Here is a 22,385-nt window from a genome sequence, read left to right as displayed (position 1 = left end):
ACACAATGATATCATGGGTGGGGGAGGGGCTCATGAAGTCCCACCCTATCTGAGGGGCATCTGTCACCTGATGGATGCTGGGAGGCAGAGAGTCAGTTTTCTTTAGATGCATCTCTGATAGGCTGCCTATGTCCCAGTGGATGAACTACAATACAGCCAAGCATAGACTGGCAGCATTAAGAGGACTCAGGGGGTTAAAGTTAATGAAGGGGTAGAGGGAGTGGTGGAAACTACAAGTTAGAGGGCAGAGAGTAGAGAATGGAGTTGATTAAAACATTATATTCATGTATGGACTTCTCAAACACCACATTAAAAATAAAAATGTTCACACACACACACACACACACACACACACACACACACACACACACACACACACGGGGGCACACTGGAATGGATAGATAAGATCTGAAGACTACTGTGTTGCAGAATCCCTTGAAGGTTCCCTGTGATCATAAAGTAAAGTTAGTGTGCAGTGTCAACCCAACAGGATTTGGGATCACCTTGGACATAAGCTTCCACCTATAGTGTGAGAAATGAATTAGCCTCTGCACATGCCTGTGAGGTGTCAGAGAACAAGCATTTAGTCAATAGATGGCCTTTAAAACAAGAGGGAAGTTTTCCTCAGTAGGGTACACAGTCGTGTAAAACCTTGTCTTCATATGTTTAATAAAATCTTACACATTTGGCTTAAAGTTCATCAAATCTCTGAAAGGGGTTTTCTTTTATTTTCCTCTCATGGGGCACTGTTTTTGATCTGAGAGTTTTTAACCTTGTAGTAGGGTTGTTAATTCTGTGTTCTTAGTGTATTTTATGTTGAACACCAGCTTTATAGCTAAAACTACTTCATTAGAAAAACAAACAAACAAAGAAACAAAACGAGGCCCTTGGTAGAATCTCGCTAGTATTTTCACATGCGCATCAGCATCATGCACACAACACAGTTAAGTGCTTGTGGCATAGTGTGGCACACACATACAGTAGGGTGGTGGGAGCATTGGGTCGATCTATCCCGCATGAGCTGCTTCTGTGTTTTCTGTATGGCTCCCATTCACTGACACAGACATTGTTTAGCACAGGGCTTGCTTTTCCAAATCATCTCTAGGATAAAAGGAAGATAATGTCTGATAGGAAAAAGTGGGATAGTACATTTCCTTTTATGAGGAGATCAGCATTTATGCGATTTATCAGATCTGAACAACAATTACCCAGTTTTCTTATTCACCACAAACAGATAATCACTGTGTTCAAAATGATAGGTACTCATCAGGCACAATTAAGCCTTGGGATTTGACAAGACAAGGTGGTCAAGCTCCTCAGACCTTGTGAGTTGATAAAGGAAGTGGCTGGGGAAACCATGCTCGCCAGTTGAAGGGAGAACAGAGAGCAATGTGTACTGTTCAAGTGTCACTGATGGTCCGATGTGTTGCCTGTACCAATCGGTAAACATTCTTAACTGACTCTGCCCTCACTTCTTAGAGAAAACAACAACAGGCGATACCATCTACCAAATGAAAAGCTGCTAGATACCCCAAAGTACCTCCCCCTTCTACAACCTCTCACAGATGAACATGCTTGATCCTTCTAAAACAGGAGAGTTGTTCAGAATTTGCTGTCTGGCACAAATAACAGATAGCTGGCATTTGCTGAAAGTATTATCAGTCTACAGTTTGGGTCACCACCAAGGGACATTACAAATATGCTGTGCAATTTACTCATAAAAATCCAAATTATGGTTTGATGACACTGTCATTACAAACAATAAGAGCAACAGCTTAAAATAATCTAGGTATAGCCCTTTCCTTTTTTGTTTTTTCTTTCTTTTCTTGTATGCATGAAATGGAGTCTAGTATATACTTTTTCAAATAAAGAAATTTAGCTCTATAATTTAAAAAGCTCCCACAAAGAGATTTTTAGGTGTTGTAAAGGAGTTTAAAAGTCAACGATAATTGACTTAAAAGCTCAATATAATTAATTAACGTAGTCCATAAAATCCATTGCATTTTATATACTGCACTTATGTCCACACTAAAGGAGCCTTGTTGGGGCTGAGAATTTTGGATCTCAGCACCCCCACATTATCAGTACCACCGACGACAGTGACTACACGTGCACACAAACACATAAATAATAAAAATTCCAGGAGGTTGATGTAATCATGGAACAATGGACAAAATTCCATGGTAGAACAGAAGGCCTGAAAACTAACCCAGACAATGTGTGGAACCTTTTCTATGAGCTGAAGGTTGAGTTGGGTCTTGTGGATAGTAAAAGAAGAGACAGTCAAAAGACAAGGGGATGGCCTCTGCTGAACTTCTGACATGAACTCTGGTGCCCATGATTTGGTCACTGCCCCTTGTCAAGATGTCCTTGCGGGCACACAGAGGAAGGAGATGCAGGCTATCTTGATGAGACCTAATAGGCCGTGGCCAGACAGTGGGGTAGGAGGTCTCCCTGCATGAGAGGTCTAGGGGAGAGGAAGAGGGAGGGAGGGTGGAAACGAGAAGATAAGAGTGAGGAGATAACAATCAGGATGTAATGTGAATAAATTATAATAAATGAAGTATACATAAAAAGACAAGGGGGTGTGATGCCACGTAAAAGAGAACACATAGCTTATACAAAGGCAGTATTTTGAGGTATAAGGAAATGGGTTGGAGAGATAAATTCTTTTGCCAGTGCAAGCATCATTTAAATTCTTCCAAATAAGAACAAAATAATGTTTTAAAAGGAGTTGTAAAAAGAGGCACCTTTCTAAATTCAATAAATTACTGTTGGTCCAAAATAAATCAATTCTCTTGGCCACACTTAATCTGTAAGCGTAAAGAAAGTAAAGCAAGCAAGCAAACAAACAAACAAAATAAGAAAAAGCCCTATAGAGAAATTGAAAACTAAATCCTGAAAAATACTTTTCGCTTATGAAATTTAAATTCTGTCACATTTCCTATTATCAGTATTTCAGGTAGAGAAAGGATAGCAGCTTGAGTTGTACTAACACACGGAAACCATCAGTGTGAGTTAGCACAAAGACAGAAAGTCTTACTTGTCTCCAGGCTTGGATGTTTTTTCAGATCAAATGGTAAAATTGCTGCCCCAGTAGCTGGTGTAACTGGAAAAGAGAGAGAATAGAATTGTTAGCCATCCATGCAGAAGATCTGTTGTGAATCTGCTTCGGCACCGTTACAGCATTGTTTTTAGATAACAGGCCCCCAAATGCAAAAACAAACAAACAAACACATTAAAATTAAAACTACCTATGCACTACAAGGAGCCTGTAAATACAGAACAAATGGAAGCTTTTTGGTTGTTATTTACCTCTGATCTCATGCCCAGACCCAACAGAGAACAATGAAAACCATTCCACCATCGATCATTTAAGTCCAAACTTGTGCATATAAAGGGGAACACAGTTTCTCTTAAAGAAAAAATTTCAGAAACCACATTTAGTCAAAAAAAAGTTTATTTTTGGAAATAATATAAGTGTGAATATTTCTAGGCCTGGGGAAAGTGTAAGGGGGGAAGTGCAAAGTTGAATATTTTTTGACAGAAAACATAGGCTAGGTCAATGAGGAGCAGGCTGCATGGAAAGTAGGTACGGACGGAGAGCGAGCAGCAAGATTGTCTTTCCAGCTTGGTTCTTTTGCAAAGGCCCCAGCTACAAAAGGACTAAACTGCTGTCTGTTCTTGGTGAAAAAGGCTCTAACAGGACTGGATAGATCGTCTCTTGTTACCACCAGGGCACAACAAACACCAAGATTTAAAGGGAGGGGAGCTACGTGTGACATTTAGTCATTCCACTGTATTTTAACACACAAATTCTTAAAATATTTGTAATACTCAATGTGACAGGTCTTTTCAAACACTATTGACCTGACTAGTGGCTGAGGACTTCCTTCTTTAGGATGGAAGCTGGCACAGGAACAGTCAATGCATGGTTACAGAACTGTTTGTTTGTTTGTTTCGTTTTTGTTTTTGTTTTTTTCAGTGTTATCCAAAGCCTCTTGGGAGAAGATAGGATCTAATGTTAAGTTTATTACCAGTAGCCAGTGGTTTAATAAATGCAGCCAAAGAATGCAGCACTCACAAAAAATTAAATATGTGAGCTCAGGAGGCTTTCAGGGTTAGGTGATAACCTGGGGATGTTTAGAGGGCATCGAGGCTTCTTCAGTCTCATATTCTTCACATGCTATGGCTTGGATGTGAACTGTCCCTCCAAGGGACCATGAACTATTTAGGGGTTATAAGTTGATTGTTTCAGAGATTTGTTACAGTAGCAGAAGCTTATGAATATACCTCATCATCTGTATCCTTCGTGATACTCTCAGCAATAAACTAAAATCATTCATTAATGCATTTATGAGTTCTATGTGTTAGTGAAGCAAACATCAAATTTAATGAATGAGTCATGGGAACTATATTTTTTATAGCTGAAAAATCTTTCAAAATTATAACCTATTTATAGCTAAGATATCTTTCAGAAGTCCAGTGTTTTTTACACATACTTTTGTCATCTGAAGTGAGAGACAGTTTTGTGGCACTAACCTGCCAATCTATGGGATGGGACATTATCTGCAGGTAGGCAGTGTGAGAATTAATTATCTATAGGACGGTCCTTCACACCTCAGCATTAGCCAAGAGTATTTTCACATAGCATTTTGGCGATCAAGGGTACCCAGGCACTCTGTTTTCAAGACTGTAGTCAGACATATTGTGCTTGTTTTTTCTGTACTCTCTCAGACAACTGATAATATTGTCTTAGAGCTAATGGGAGGTCACACACTGAGAACTCTGTCTCTCATAAAATACAGGAAAGAAAAAGAAGACAAAGACGAAGTGGGCAGTGAGCTCACCCACTCCCATCCCTCTGAATTTCAGACCTGGTAAGTTTGGTCCACTTGTTCTTTGAGTTACTTTTTGACGTTTTCATGACCCTTTTCCAGGTATCTGCTTGAGAAGAAGCAGCCATTGTACCTGTTGCAAGTAATGTAAATTCTACTAGACAGAGTTAAGGCTTTCTATCAAATACGAGACTTTAATGTGGGTACAAATTATTTTTTGGGGGGCATCCTGGGGCTATCTGGGTATTATCAGGTAAAGGACTAAAATAAAGATTTGAATTTTTCTGGTGAATCAATTTTAAACTAGTATTATAATATTATAAATTTCATATATACTGGTTTTCAAAGTTTCTATTTACTCTTGAATTTTTACATTTTTTTTCATTTATAGAAGCTTATTTACTACCATGAATGATTGTGGCAAGTAATTAAAATAAAAGCAGACAATATATATTTCCCAGAGTAAAAAATGTACTAAGCATCCATTTTAATATGAACACTAAGCAAAAAATTGTATTTTTTGACAATATCATTATGTCTAGCTGCTGACTTCATAATTAAAAAATTTATGATTTGCATTAATATTCTCATTATTATTTTGGGCTAGTCTTACCACCATCACCAATTTCCTTGTCATAAATCAATACATTTTGTTTCATTATATGTCACCTCAAACTGAGCACAAAAATATTATTACATACATTTTTAGACTTCTTATTTTATGTGTATGAATGTTTTGCCTACATGCATATATGTTTACCACATGTATGCCTGGTGCCCACAGAGGTCAGAGGAGGGTGCTGGACCCTCTAGATCGGGAGTTACAGATATCTGTGATCCACATGTGGGTGCTGGGCACTTAACGTTGGTGCTCCACACAAGAATAACCAGTCCTCACAGTTGCTGAGCCATCTCTCCAGCCCCCCCATACTATTTTAAGCATAGTTAACTGAATTTATATCTCTGAAACAAATACAACAAACAGCTAGTAGAAAAGAAGGTGAGAACACACTAGTTAGTGCCAGGTAGCCATGTATAAGAACCATTTTTCACGATCTTTATTCCTTTTGGGAAGGGCTAGCACAAGGAAGTCCACTTTGTTGGTTTGAAACAGGGTCTTAACATGAAGTCTAGCCTGGGCAACACGTTGGCCAGGGCTTTTTTTTTTTTTAGATGTTCATATCTTTGGTCTTCTACTTAAAACTTAATCCTACTTCAGGACTATCAAAGATGAACTTGGGTCATTTGTGCGTCTTTGCAATGTGTGGCCACATTGACTAAATCTCCTTTTTCTACATTCCATTAAACAAACAAACAAATGTATATGGTCTCCACTGTAAGTTACCTGTTTTATTGATAATTAATCACTATTACGGTTTAGATAACTCAAAGTGGAGGATATTAATGAGAAAGAGGGAGGGAGAGAGAGAAAAAGAGAGAGGAAGGGGGGAGAGAGAGAGGCAGAGAGAGAGAGAGAGAACACTAGCCTATGGAATTATTCAGTGTTTGATTCAATTTTCAATTTGAAATTGAGAGAAGAGACACCAGTGTCCAGTTCTTAGGTGAGCAGTAATGCTGACAAGTTTTCCCAGAATGATGCCTGGAATGGAATGTGCAAGTCAGTTCTGAGTAGTGTCTGAGCCAAACTGCTGGTCTGGAAAAACTTGGGGAGCCTTGGACCCCCTGACTCCTCACAGAGACATATGGTGTTTCCTGCTCTGTGGCACATTTAATGACATTTTCATGAAGCAAAAGCCTTGCTCAGCCAACACTCTATAACATGCAATGAATCAAGACATAAAAAGAACAAATGGCATTCTTTTGGAAAGCGGATGCTGGTTACAAATGTAATGCACAACATGCTGCTTTAGCAAACGCAAATGTCACGCTCACTCATCAGTTTAAATTAGTGTCATAGTCATGTACCCAGTGTCTCCACGTTCTGACCAGTGAGAAAAAGGCAAATAGAGGAAGAGTGTAAGCAAAGACCACAACTCTGACAGCAATGTCAATTAATGAGGCCACCACACAGTGATTTTGGTTATGATCTGCAGGGATTCCATTTATTATGTAACCCAAGGGGATCAATAAACATTTTATAGGAAGCTTTAGATACTGGGATTAAAAAAAAGTGAAACAAGCCTATAGCCATTTCTATCCCATCAGGATTCCATAAAAGAAGCAGCCAAGCACTAGGGGAGCAAAATGGCACCGTTCACAACTGTAGACAAGCTTCTTGGAGAAAGTGACTCTATGAAACAGTTGCCACGTTCAGGACAACAAGCAATGGTGAAGAAGGGCAAACGCAATTGAGCCAAGAACACGACTGCACAAGACACAATCTACATAGACCGAGCTGTGATCCACTGGCAGTGGGTTGAATACATGAGTTAGGATATGTTGGCGTGGGAATGAAATCAGACACACTTTGGGAATGATCTTGCCCAAAGACTTAATTTTGTTCTGCAAGCATGAGCTCTCTCTCTCTCTCTCTCTCTCTCTCTCTCTCTCTCTCTCTCTCTTTCTCTCTGTGTGTGTGTGTGTGTGTGTGTGTGTGTGTGTGTGTGTTGATTTGCTGTGCTTTGAAGTGGAGCGCCTCCTGCTGGACTTGTCCAGAACGGGTTCCTGGGAGGAGCTCTAATCACAGTGTTTCTCTACTTTCCAAGTGGAGCATGGATCTGGACCTCGGGTTATGCCTGTAAAACAGGGACCCACCCGTCTCCATCTAAGGGACAAGCCAGTTCCTACATACATATAGTTTTCTTCAAGTAATTACTAAATGCCAGTCATGCTGTTATTGTTCTTGTTGTTCTTATCAATAGGCACAGCCTTGACTGTGGGGCAAGCCTTCTCCCGTGTCTCCCTATTGGATCTCGTGAGGCTATGGCACTTCATTCAGAACAGCACACAGCCATAAGCCCAAACACTCTACTTAGGTACTCCTATAGGCTATCTGTAGTTAGTAGATTTTCTTTCCCCAGAGAACTGGGGAAGTGGTATCAGTGGAACATAGAAATCCACCCACGTGAGCAATTCAATATGAGACCAAACACACCCAATCCAAGTGGGAGGATTAATGTTCTGGCAAATGTTGTAATTTGCCGTTTGTGTAAGAGTGGCAGTTGTAACCAGTCCTTAACGAATAATGTGAACACAAGTCAGAAAAACACAGTACTTCATGACAACCATTCTCCACAATGATAGAAGATGATGCACCTGAAGCTCCACACAGAGCACCTGGCGCGAGGGAAGCCCTGGGGAGTGAGAACTATTGCCTTACTGCTAACAAATGTTTATGGCGATGACAATGGTGATGCTGTAACTGCCATGAGATGCTCATCTCAAGATGTCCTTTGAGAGTGTTCGTCTCTTCTACCCAGCAGCTGTGCATGCCATGCTTCCATTCCTTGCTGCTGTGGCTTATTTGCTTGTGTTCAAGGGTGCACAATGATTTCCTCAGGCTAAGTATTATTGCCTTAGTCTTTATGAGCCATTAGGTGCACAGGAGATGGTCTCTAGTAGAGTAATACAATTGCAAAACTGCAATTTCTCTCAGTGTTTGTATGGGGCCACAAGAGAAGCAGACATTCTAGCATGAGAATCTCCACTTGGAAACTTTGTAATTCGTTGAGGACTTTTCCATTTTTGTGAAGTCTATTTATTATTGATAATAGTCTATAAATTTTTTCCTTCCTAGATCTCAGCCTCTGGAAACCTTTAGACCCACACCCATCTTTCTTTTCTTCTTTGTAAAATTTTGATGTCCATTTCCAGTGAGTGCTTTTCTCCTTCTAATTTATGCTTGCAAAAGGTGCAATATCAAATTCATTGTTTGGACATACTGCTTCTGTACCTCAGACTATCCCTGAAGGGTCTTCTGTAATAGGAATAGTAAAAAGTGCAATGTGATATTTAAATCCCAGATTTAGAAAATGCTTAGAATGCACTTAGGCACCATTTGAAAAATGCTCACAACAACCCTCTGGAGTGGTTGTGCTAGAAGTTACACATGGCGAGTGAGGGATCTGACCTCTAGCTTGTCTTAGGCCAGCTAGAATTACAGAACAGAGCTCATTTTTGAATGGTAGCTAGACACTAACTTGATTCACTCCACTGTTTTCCAAACCTGCCAAGGCATCAAGATGTCTATGGCATTTAGTACGTATCCAGTCCAAGGCTCTGACTTATGGAATCCCCGAGGCACTAGTCAGTGTGGATATCACAAAGTCCTATGAGCATATTCATAATTCTCACCCCACCTCTTCATTTCAGGAAACCCTGTGACAAGGAGCATGCAGGAAACTCTTTGTATCATCTGGTGTGCTCTTAGGGTCACCCTATCACACACCCCATCCTGTGCTCATTAGAAGAAATTTGATGAATTAGTAGAGCGACATATGACTGCTTCAGAAATTCTAGAAAGCAGATAGACCAGGTTGATGACAGTTTGAGCACAAATGCTCTGCAGGAGTTGGTTTATGAGGAACCAGATAAGATGTGTGGCACTCTCTGAGCCAGGCCTCCTCTGTCACTGTCAGCAGTTGGTATCAGGCAGATTCTATGGCTACAATTGCCCTCTTGGCCCCTTGGCCCCTTGGCACTCTAAATCTCATCATGGTTTAAGCCAGAATTTCTTTCCTTTTGTGGTTCATTAAATGAATTAAACTCTCACCCATAGTTTTCTCTGAATAAAAGTACATTATTTTGCACGTATTTATTATGATTGGCAGCCCTGAAGAAGCCCGTGTAATATGAACAGAAGTCTCTGAGCCCTTTATATGGGCAGCATTACATCTCCACATCTCCATGAAGATGCATGTCTCTTCTGTCCTTGACCAGTAAACCACAGGGCCCACTGTATGAGACGGAGAGTTAAACAAACCAACGAGACAGAACTGAAGCAATATTGTAGTCTCATGCACATTTTCATACTCACAACCTTTGCTAGATAGCTAGACACTATCTATGTAAGACATTGGAAAAAGAAATCAGAGTTGTGAAAACAGGCATATTCTTGTATCCATCCACAACAGTTGTTTTGTTTTACATGTGTCCCATAGGCAGTGTGGTGGGCAGGTATCCAGAATCTGGACCTCCATTCTCCCAGGGGTTATCTCTGGTAGAGAGGGTCTAATGGGGAAGTTTCCTGTTTAACTTCAAGCTTTACGTATCCCCTTTCCTGTCTTCAGTGCTCTGCTTGGAGAATTTACAAATATCCTGCCAATACAGCTCCTGCATGAGCTGAGGACATCTGCTTGCAATTAACGACAGAGACCACAGTCTGATTTTTCAACTACAGCTTGCTGTATTATAAGGTATAGTGAATTTTGAAAACCACAATAGTATTGTTATTTTTTTTTCACAAAGAAAATAAAGAGAACGGCCTTGTAATAAGAGAAGTTGCAAGGAGGATTTGCAGAAGGAAGCTGTGGCCAGATAAGACCCAGCATTCATTTTTGTGAAAAGGCCCCTTGCAGTTTCCTTGTCTTTCCCTTCTATGGCTAACAAGAACAGGCAAGCATCATATCCAGATGTCCCACCTCCAAAGCTGCTTTTCATTATGAAGAACAGCAGGGGTGTCAACCCCAGCCCACAAGCAACAAGTAATGGGGTATGCCTTTTATAGCAGGAACCCAGATCAATCAATCCAATGCTAAAAGCAACAAGTTGGCACTGGGTCAAGATCAACCCAGTGAAAGACAGTCTGTGAAATACAACAAAGATCAGAAAAACAAATCAAGAGAATATTACAAAGTTAGACTGAAGTGTATGGAGAACAGAAATGTTCCTTCTTTTTAACGTTGTTTGAGATACTTTTAATACATGTTAATTCATTTCACTGAAAATAACAGGGAGAGGCTGATTTAATTAAGCTGCAACCTCAAATGGCGAATCATGAATAGTGGCTCTCCCCAACTCTGTGCTCAGTGATGCCATGCCTTTAACCTGAAGTCATCCAGAGTATGGGAATATTTACACCATTAGAAGTGGCAACAGATGCATGGTACGGTCCACTTCTGCTGGATGCTGTGGAAACTCCATCAACCTTTCTCTATCACTTTGAATGTCTTCTCTTCTAAGAAGAATTGTTGTATTCGTTTCAGTTGAAATATAATCTCTTCATTCTTTATGTCTCCAAAACACTTAAAAAAATACCTGGACTGTAGTATATGCTGCTTTTTTATATCTTAGTTAGCAGACTCGTCCAATAAAGAAAAAAACCCTCGCAGGTTGAAGGTAAGCACCATATCTCGCCCTCATCTCCCTTCGGTCTGTCATGGCACCTGCTCTAGTCCTTACATAGTGTGAGTGTTTAGTACATAGTTACAAATGTATTGAGTGATTCAGCTTCAGGGTAAACTGGGAGACACTGTGACTTTGTTTATATTCTGAATTTACCATTTATCTTATTGTCTCTGGAGTCTCAAGCTGCACACAAGAGAAATTATGTATCATTAGACCTTGTAACAAATTTGAGTCATGAATAGTCAAGTGTGGGGCAAAGTCAGCATATTTTTACTAGCTTTCATGACATATATTTCAGGACAGCTTTAAGCATATTTTAACTATCATATTCATCCTATGTTAATATCCTTGGCTTTCAAAGTACGGGAAGAAATAGAAAAACCAGACTGTTTAAGTTTCTTTACTCATTTTTTTTGTTATTGGTGTTGGCAATGAATGTACTTTCTATAGAGCAGAGGTCTTTAAAACACCAAGGTGACAGATTCTTGTTTGTTCGCAGTGGCAACACTCAGGTTCTGGGAAATGATTGACAAATTAGTGCATCTTCTTGTTCAGACCCAGTGATACACAGAATCTTGGCAAGTCCAGAGCGTCTTAAGAAAGAATATGTTTGGCAGAAGTTTTAAGGAGTGTCTTTCCCCTTCTGGGCACAGCCATCTTTCATAAACAGGTTGGTCTGGGTTTCTAGGCTCTGCTTTTCAATACCTACCAAGGAGTTCTAGAACAAGCTCCCATTCCCTTAGAAAACAGATATTTCTGAGCCAGCAAAAGTGCTTTTGAGTTATAATTGTTGTGTGGAAGCATGGTGTGTCGTCCCTTGCCCCCAGATGCTGGGGACACCATGGTAGAGAGCAGATGAAATTCAACTGCCTTGGACCCATGCTTGTATGCTGGAAGATTAAGGAGAGAAGCAAACAGGTATGTGCTAAAGTTCCAGGTCAGAGTTCAGAACAGTAACACATAGAGGGAAAAAAACCTACCATAGACCATAGTCTGGTATGAGCCACATATATTCGTGAAACAACATTCCAGGCTGAAGAACAAATATATGGGTCCTGAAATGGATTAGGGGAGTAGCAAGGGCTGTGTGTGGCAGGAGCAGAGGGGGGTGATGGGAGGACAGTACTTGGGGCTGCACAGATGCCAGATGCCAGTCTGCTTACAGCCAGAGGAAGGCCTTGTGGACAGTTCAGTAGACCAGAGTCTATGAGATGGACCCTGACGAGATGGAACTTTGACAGGTCCCCACTGTGGCGTGACCATCCCACTTCAGCAGCAGTTGTGAAATGGGGGCTGCTGTCTTGGGGCCACGTGGTTTATGGTTTTAATTAAATCCTTTTAGGCTATAGAACTTTGTTTGGGATATAGGCACAGACTGGTAGAACATGTTTGTACAACATATATTTACAGAATACCTATCAGGTCCAAAGGGAGTCAGTAGGTTAACTTAGACCACAAAATGCACTTCTCTCTGTCCCAGCATCCTTAGTCCCAGACCAAGGAATTAGTTTCCATGTAGCACATTCCTGGCTTTAGATCTTTGTCTACCTTTTTGTTTTCCTTGCCCTTTCTAGAATGGAAGGTCAGAGATAATTCTCATTTATGGAGGGCAATTAATAATTGAGAAACTGAAATGAAGGAGTTCAGCAGAAATCCAGGTACATAGTGGCTTTGGTTACTTTGAATGAATACTATTAAGACCTGTGCTGCTCATGTGACAGTGTGAGCACTGCCCTGTGTTGTATCTGGCATTGTTTTCTCTTCTCTACATGATTTAATGTTCTTACCCCTCTAAGTTTTATTTCAGCCTGTTGAAAGAACAAGTATTTTATTTTTTCTCACACTGCACACAGTAGGCTCTCAATCAATATTTATAATACAAGGGACTATCAGACTTTTTGTTCTGATATCCTCTTTTTAAAACTAATATCAGCCTGATACTATCTGTTTATTATTACTTGTAAAGAAAACACTTTATCCCAGCACTTGGGAGGCAGAGGCTGGTGGATTGCTGTGAGTTCGAGGCCAATCTGGTCTACAAAGTGAGTCCAGGCAGCCAATGATACACAGAGAGACCCTGTCTTGAAAAAACAAAAATAAAACAAACAAACAAACCAAACCAAAACAAACACCACCTTAGTGGAAAGGCATGCATATTTTTAAGTATTTTATTTTATTCTGTTTTATGTGCATGGTGTTTTGCCTGCACGTTTGACATGCCTGCATGGATGTCTGTCTGTGCATCATGTGTCTGTCTGGTGTCCAAGGGGGTCAGAAGAGGGGGACTGGATCCTTAGATATTGGAATTATAGATGGCTGTGAGCAGCCATGTGCATGGTGGGAATCGAACCTTGATCCTCTACTAGAGCAGCCCTGTTCTTAAGACCCAAACATCTCTTCAGGTCTGGGATCATTTTCTAGATATGTCAGCTTTGTAGCAAAATGACAGAAAGGTTTACAAACATTTAAAACTTTTTATATCCATTTTCTGAATGCTAACTTTGGAAAGGAATTGTTGAAAAATCTGTTTTATGGCTAACATGAAAGTGGCATCTTTATGATTTTGTAGTAGAAAATGGAAATTCTGACCAAAGTGTGTGGTAGGCAATATCATGGTCCACTGTGAGCATGTATCTAGGGAGTGTGCCTGGTGCTATCACTTCTACGTATATATAATAAAAATATAATATTTATTATACCTATATAAATTATTATTATTATTATTATTATTATTATTATTATTATTATTATTATTATCTTATATAGATGGTTGTGAGCCACCATGTGGTTGGTGGGAATTGAACTCAGGACCTCCAGAAAAGTAGTCTGTGCTCTTAATCTCTGAGCCATCTCTCCAGGCCCTATTATTTTTTACTTTTGCACCTTCTAGTATTGTGCTGTAAATATAATAGCTAAAACTAAAATCGAAATAGTTAATCATACAACTATCATTTGAATGTAAAATTATGCCATTTCCTTCCTGGAAGGAATATACTGAATAGAAAAGTAGTTATATGCCTTTGCAGCTATAAGGTAGGCAAAGTGTTAAAATCTAGAACATGAGTTTTGTTTTCCTTGCTACAATAAATTTGTTGATGATATGGTATGAACAAAATAAAAAGCCTTTTTGATAATCCATATGTGGCTTCTCTGGCCACCAGTGCCTTGCACAGTATGTCTTTGTGTCAGTCCAAAGGGGCACTCTGCCCATAGGCTTTTGGCAGGACAAGGACACTATATAGTTTTAAAAGTTCCCTGGTTCAATGTGGGAAAAGAAGCAGCTAGCCAAGCTCAGAACAGAGTTTCCTTTGTGTTGAGGCCAGGAGGTAAAGGGGGATGGCGAGGGGAACCTGAAGAGCTTGTACCCTGCTGGACTTTCTGATGGACGCAAATTTAAAAGGCATACAAAGACACCCTTGATAGAGGAAGTAAAGGATGATTTAGAATGTCTATAATTTACTGCAGTAAATAGTATATGTATTTCCTGGTTGCAGCTAATATAACTGAAAAACAACCAAAAAATATGTATGAACATTCAAACTCTAACTGTGTCATATTTTCTCCTTACTTTCCCTAACTTTCAACTCCTTACTCAGCAATAAATTATTGCCAGTTTAGCTTAACACATTCTTTTCTGTCTACATCTGGCACTAGGTGTAGCCCAAGCTCCTATCTTCTCCAGTCTGCAGTGCCAGGGAGTTTTATTATCTTCTCAGCCTAAACTGGAATATCTGAATTGCTAATCTCCTTGTAAGAAAGTGAATGCACAGGGAAAAGAGATCTGTAGAAGCCAGAACTCCTGGAACACCAATGTAATTTTAAACAAGAGGTTGGTTTTTTTTTTTTTTTTTCTGAAGAAGAGCATCTTCAAAAGAATACAAATCTCACCTAGAAAGTGTATATTATTTTTGGCTTGTAAAGAGTTTTACTCATAGCAACGTCTTTGCTACTCCTAGGTCTTAAAGTCTTTCTTTATCGGAATGGCTGCCTCAACCTCCTAGGTTTTTGTTCATTTCTGAATTGTCTTCAGATGTGATTCTGACCATTCCCATCTTTGAAATAGGTTCTTGTCAAATCTAATGGTATCTTTTCAGTTTCTGCATTTCTCAATGGTTCTGATACATCTCTCCCAGGAGGTCACTGCCAAAAATAGATGCTCTGTTTCCCAAATGCACAATCTGCTGGCTTTCCTTCTACCTGCCTTTCTTTTTAGTCTCCTTCACTGGACTCTTGGTCTTTTATTTTGAAGTTCTACCTCAAGACCCAGCCATTCCATTCCTGGGAATATACCTGAAAGATGCTCCTCCACCATCCAACAAGGACATTTGTTCAACTATGTTCATAGCAGCTTTATTGGTAATAGCCAGAATCTGGAAACAACATAGATGTCCCTCAAGTAAAGAATGGATAAAGAAACTGTGGTACATTTACACATTGGAATACTATTCAGTTATCAAAAAACAGGGAAATCTTGAATTTTGTTTTTTAACCTGTCTCTTATGTATTGATCTGTCATGGAACTCTTCTCTCTGCTACTTCAGGTATTTTTTTTCTTCTGAAAAATGACTCTGCTCATGTATAACAGCTTTAAATGTCACCTATATATTGGTGGTGCCAAATCGTTTTTAGTAAGTGCGTTCATTAAACTTTAGACTCAAAAATAAGAAAATAAAAAAGTAAACTTTAGACTCTATTCAGTTTCTTTTTGTGCTGTCCAGTTAGTATCTTCACCCAAATACAAAGCCTGAGCACCCTGGCAGAAGCTGTTTCCTCTCACTATTGCATCATCTCTATAGATTCTTTCGCCATCCGCCTTGGCATCTAAGCCAAAATCTGTGTCATCTTTTTCTCTTCACTTTCTGTAACTCCCGACATCTCTCCAGCAACAAGTTGTGTCGGTTCCATTTCAACACATGTACTTGTACATCCTGTGTGCCCAGATCCTGCAGCTCAACTTTCAAGTGGTTTCCTAACTGTTTCTCACACATGTACTTTTTTTCTTCACTAAATTAGTCACCTAAATCATTAAAACTAATTTAGAGTATAAACCAGATTACGATACTTTATTCTCTAAAATTAATACTCAGAAAGTTCAAACTCCTATCATGGCCACACAGTTATAGTTTATCTAGTCTGCCTTGTCCCTTTCCACCTCGTCTTTCTTTTAAATAAAGTCACTTTATTCTAGTTAATTCACAAGTAAAAGCATGACATAATTAGTTTAATGAGGCTACTCAAATATGTGCACAGTCCTAAACTCTACACATTTCAGTAAACGTCTATGCAGTCAGACGGTCAGTCTGAAGTAAGGGAGATCTACACATTTCAGTCTACGCAGTCAGTCTGAAGTGAGGAGCTTCACTTATGGTTTTACATATTCCTTATCATTTATACTTTTATTCACTTATACACCACAAAAAGAAAAAATATTATGAAGTTAAAACTAGGAGAGTATCTTAAAAATAGCTCTTGTCATCTGTCATGACTCATATGTCCCTTTGCCTACATCCCATAATTCGGTGCCATCTAATTCTATCCCCTTTCTCTCTTATTAGTAGAATCCTAACTTTGTTTAGGCATTTATACCTCACCTAAGCAGTTCATTGCCCAAAGAAGCTGAGCCAACTTACTACTCCAACAGATACAGTTGGGCTGAGGATATTCCCATCATCCTTTGAAATGGCTGGTTCTAGAGGAGGTAGCACAATGGGAATGTTGCTTCTAGAAAGGTTAAGGAAAAAAAACTATACAGGATAATGTAGGCTCTTTGCTTTGCATATTGCATCCCAGATCCAAAGATGAAGCTGATACACCCAAGAGGCCAAAGGCAAAACAGCCTTTGGGAAATGAATTTGGAGTCAGTCAATCCAGTGTTCTGGTTACTCAAATGAGCTGGTTTACTTGCTGCTTAAGTCACCTTGAATTATGCTCTGTTATTTGCCCTGTTCTCGACTGACGCATTGCAGAAATGGGCTCCAGTCCACTACTCTAACTCCTTGTGCCGAGCTTTCCTGGTGTTAGGCCCAACTCTTACGTGTGCTGAGCTTATTCCAGCTTTAGTTCCTGCTACTTCCAGCTCATGCGTACTCTTTGTGCTACTAGCTCAGTTTTGAGCGCAACACCTTCCCAGGGAAACTTGCTCCTACTAAACAACCCAGTGGTTTCCCAGTCACTTCTACTATAGCATAATGCTTATTTCTTCACAGCTCTAATTCATCTTTGTGTTAAGATGTTTAACCATTTACTTTTATTTACATGTGTGGTCCTATCTTCTCTTTATTGGAGTATAAGGTCTAAAAACAAAAATATTTATTTTTCTCGGTATGGGAGAGACATCCATGAACATCCATGAGATGCACATATGCATGGCTGAAGCCTTGGACTTTTAGCAATGGGGTCCGCATCTGCATTCCCCTTATTACCTGTACTGCCTTTAAAGGTCAAAGGTTATGCATTCTAAAGATACACTTGTAAATACTTTTCTAGAAAAGCTTTGATAATTGTTTTAAGTTAGAATTAAAGAAATGCATGCTAATTTGGTCAGTTGGATGTAAAGGCAGAATCTTAGAGTACAAAGAACTGCAAATTTAAGAGGTGGCAAAGGCAAAGTAAGAGAAGAGGGAAATAACATAAAACATGGTGCAATCATAGGGAAATATTGCATGAAACCCATCAGCTTCACAGTGCATTTTTACTAATGAAATCTGTATTAAAAAGAGAATATAGTGTTTTATCTATGTCCAGCAATGGTGAACCATCATTATTTCCTGACTCCTTGACTTAAAATCCAGGACTTGATCTTAACCTTAATTAATCTTAATCTATACTTGGAAGAATCCAACTCTAGGTAAGTAGATGACATATACACAATACTTGAGCACATCCTCCTTAAGCCCATTTCATAACAGCTAAAAGCAGTTTTGCTCATTCCACTAAAACATTTATAGTGAGCGTCTTGTTTCCTAAATGTCCACTGTTTTGCAAGGTTAGGGCTAAAGAAGGAAGTGCTGACATGACTCTCAAGCTTAGCAGTTGCAATAGTAATGAGCAAAACTCAAAGCAGAGGCGGCTAGAAGCTCCTGAACTTAGGGCCTGGTGATTCATAAGACATTTGGGAAGTGGGAGCAGCATGTTTGGTCTGAAAGCTTCTGCAATTAATGATATGAGAGCAAATATCTGTAATTTATAACACAAAAACAGAATATTATAAAGATCATTGATACTACTTGGGGAAATACCCTTATTTTCTCTTTAGGATTTTATACTGTGGACTTTAAGTCTTCCAAAGGCATTTTTTAAAAACGTCTGTATTTGGGACCTCATGAAACTGAAAAGCTTCTGTAAGGCAAAGGGCACTGTCAACAGAACAAAGCAACAGCCAACAGACTGAGAAAAGATCATCATCCCTACATCCAACAAAGGGTTAATATCCAAAATATATAAAGAATACAAGAAATTAAACACCAACAAACCAAATAACCCAATTAAAAATGGGGTACAGAGCTAAGCAGAGAATTATCAACAGAGGAATATTGAATGGCTGAGAAACATTTAAAGAAATGTTCAATGTTTTTAGTCATCATGGAAATGCAAATCAAAATGACTCTGAGATTCCATCTTACACCTGTCAGAATAGCCAAGATAAAAAACTCAAATGACAGTACATGCTGGTGAGGATGTAGAGAAAGGGGAACACTTCTGCATTGTTGGTGGGAGGGCAAACTTGTACAACTACTTTGGAAATCAATCTGATGCCTTCTTGGGAAACTGGGAATAGTGCTACCCCAAGACCCCAGCTGCACCACCCCTGGGCATAAATCCGAAAGATGCTCCACCGTACATCAAGACATTTGCTGAACTATGTTCATAGCAGCTTTATTCATAATAGCCAGAATCTGAAAACAACCTAGATGTCCCTCCACTGAAGAATGGATAAAGAAACGGGTACATTTACGCAATGGAATACTATTCAGCTATTAAAAACAAGGAAATCTTGAAATTTGCAGGCAAATGGATGGAACTAGAAAAGATCATTCTGAGTGAGGTAACCCAGACCCACAAAGACAGGCATGGTATATACTCACTCATAAGTGGACATTAACCCAACATAGATGTCATCTGAGCGACTTCACCTAGTGAGGGATCCAAACAGAAGCTGGGACTCACTGCTAGACTCCCAGTGGAGCGATGATGAAAGTGGTATGGAAGAATGGGAGAATGGAAGAACCCAGAGGATTCAGGAGCCCCACAAGGAGACCATCAAGGCAGGTGGATCTGGACCCAGGGGGCCTGCACAAGCTGTTGCACCAAGAAGGACAATGCATGCAGAAAACCTAGACCTCCTGTTCATATATAGCCAGTGGATAGCTCATTTTCTATGGTTGTGGGGAGAACAGGGACTGAATCCGACATTAACTCTGGTGCCCCTGATTTGATCACTTTCCCTTGGTGGGGAGGCCTGGTGGCCACACAGAGAAAGGGGAAGTAGGCTATCCAGATGAGACCTGAGTGGCTGTGGTTATGTGGTGGGGGAGGAGGTCCCCTTCTGTAAGAGGTCTAGGGGAAGGGGATAGGACAGAAGAGGGAGGGAAGGTGGGAACAGGAAGATACAAGTAAAGTGGTAACATTTGAGATGTAACCTAAATAAATTATAATATTTTTAAAAAGGAATAAAATCTCTGTATTTAAAGTTCCTGAGAAGCAGATAGGATGTTTCTGCATGCTTTCAGGACACGGAGACACCTTATGACTGAAGTTCCCAGAAGCTGATTCAGGTCTGACTCTGAGCCTTCTCAAGTCTCACCACATTGGTTAATATTCCACTCCAGTTGTCACTACACATCCATTTCCTGCTCTTTGGCCAAGATTTGTTATGATTTTCATTTTTTTCTTTCATCTAGGCTCTCTACTCTTCTTAACTATGAAGATAAAGAGCTTCCTCCTACTGTTTGTAAATAAACCCAGGGATGAAATGTTCTGTTGTAGACATACAAAGTATATGGAGCCAAAAGAAGAAAAAGACTTGGCAGGAACAAACCATAAATTAATACATCAAGAACCTCTCCTGCCTCATGTTAAGGGGTCAGTTTCCACTTTCACTCATACTAAGTGACTGAAAAATGTTGAAAGGCAGCACTTTTAGCCACTATTTCCTCGGAGACATAATGTAGAATAGAACAGTTATGTCAGAGAGGAAGGGAAGGAGGGAGGGAGGGAGGGAGGGAGAGAGGGACAGAGAGAGAGAGAGAGAGAGAGAGAGAGAGAGAGAGAGAGAGAGAGAGAGAGAGAGAGAGAGGAAGGGAAGGAGGGAGGGAGGGAGGGAGGGAGGGACAGAGAGAGAGAGAGAGAGAGAGAGAGAGAGAGAGAGGGAGGGAGGGAGGGAGGGAGGGAGGGAGGGAGGGAGAAGGTTCTTCATGACTTGTGAACATGTTCCATGGGATAGTGTGGGGTAGGACTTGCAGTGTCAGCACCACCTGAACACTTGTTAGGGATGGAGACTCTTAAGTGACACCTAAGACCTCAGATTCAGAACTTGTATTTTATGAAGCTCCCCAGATGGTTCATATGCACCGTAAAGACTGAGAAGCAACATTCCAGATGGCTTTTCTTGTCCTTTTCCTTTTCCAGTCTTCAAATTGAGGCTCCGTCCTTGGATTTCTTATAGACCTTGTTTTTTACAAACAAAGAAGATCTCCCAATACATAACACAAGTGGCCTTATTGTTAGGATGCAAGAGCATCCTGACCACAATGGACTTGCGATAGGAAAAATGTTCACGGTTCCCTTCTGTTGGGAAGGAAGCATCTCACTCAAAATTTATGCTAGTTAATTTTACTGAGCAGTGCATGGAGGGACTTTCTGAGCTGGGATCACTAAGCTGTAATTTGAGAAATGAGAGGCCAGCATTTGGTCCAGATCCCAAAGATCCCAAAGGTGTGTGCTGCTCACTCCAGACAGTGAAGAATCTTCTGAGTCTGGTCACAAGGAATTTGCAGAAATTAATAGACACGTGAAAATTCAAGTTGGCTAATAAAATTTGAACTCGAGCAAACAATTTACACTTTGTAATGCCAATTTATTTTCTACCCAGATTTTCCTCTCTCAAAATACCTCTGACTGTAGTAGGTCAAGGATTGGGAATATTTGTCAATTACAAATATTCTAGCTCTTTCTCAGCCTCCCATTCCCACCCTGTGGGATTAATCAGAGAAGAAAAACAGAATATGTTAACATCTTGCATCATTTCCACATTTTATGGCATTTGTTAGTTCAGACCCACTTTTGTCTACTTTAAGAATCAAATTTTAAGGTTCATTCATGTCTCCAAGATAATGTTAGTCAAATTTCTCCAACAATTCATTAGTGTTTCTTTTTCCTGCTTCTGAAAACCGTGTGTTCCAAATTATGTGGCTTTTCATAATGGTGCCTGGCATTGTGTTCTCCCAAGGAAAATACTCAATGTGCTCATTTTTTTCCTGCTTAAAGCACTTTATTACCATAATCTTCTGCCATCACTAGAATAGATTTAGCAAGCATCACCAAGGGAAGCTGACCTCAGTTGCCTCATAAAGATAATACAGAGATGGAGTTTTTCGTGAAAAACATTTTTTGAGAATTTTTGAGAGGGTTTCTTTGTGTAGTGTTGGCTGTCCTGGACTCACTTTGTAGACCAAGCTGGCCTCGAATTCACAGAGGTCTACCTGCTTCTGCCTCCCTTAGTATTGGGATTATGGAATGTGCTACCATACCTGACTTTTCTTTTCTTTCTTTCTTTCTTTCTTTCTTTTCTTTTCTTTCTTTTTTTCTTTTTTTCTTTCTCTTTTCTTTCTTTTCTTTCTTTCTTTCTTTCTTTCTTTTGAGATTCTAATATAATTGCATCATTTCTACTGTCTAACCCATCTTATGTAAACCCCTTGCTCTCATTCAAATTCATGGCTTTGTTGTTACACATACACACACACATACACTCACACATGTATATGTGTGTGAGTGATATATATGCATATATATCCCTACGTATATAATTGCAATCTGCTAAAAACATATAATGTTGCTTTTATTTATATGTTTTCAGGGCTGAGGATACCAGATGGTTTCCAATACTGAATGGAGTGTCCATTTTTTTCCCTTGATGTATGTAATTTATTTTACTCAGGTGTAATAATATAAGTGTATATTTTAAAAAAGAAACACAGATACAAGTGATGGGATAACAATTGAGATACAATACGAATAAATTAATGAAAATGTATAAAAAAAGAAACATAATAAAAAACCAAGACCTTCCTAACAATGGAAATA

General features: G+C 39.6%; 1 protein-coding gene across 1 annotated transcript in view; it reads right to left on the bottom strand.

Moving 5' to 3' along the window:
• The window catches only part of Ghr (growth hormone receptor), a 243,728-nt gene that overhangs the window by 75,795 nt on the left and 145,548 nt on the right, over positions 1-22,385 (bottom strand). Inside the window, 1 exon segment of the mRNA XM_051172293.1 lies at positions 3,044-3,109. Coding sequence (XP_051028250.1) covers positions 3,044-3,109 — 66 coding nt within the window.

Source organism: Acomys russatus, chromosome 30 (genome assembly GCF_903995435.1).
Source record: "Acomys russatus chromosome 30, mAcoRus1.1, whole genome shotgun sequence".
In the NCBI taxonomy this organism is placed as follows: Eukaryota; Metazoa; Chordata; class Mammalia; order Rodentia; family Muridae; genus Acomys; species Acomys russatus.
Note: the sequence above shows the minus strand (reverse complement) of the source record. Positions and strands in the feature narration are given on the sequence as shown.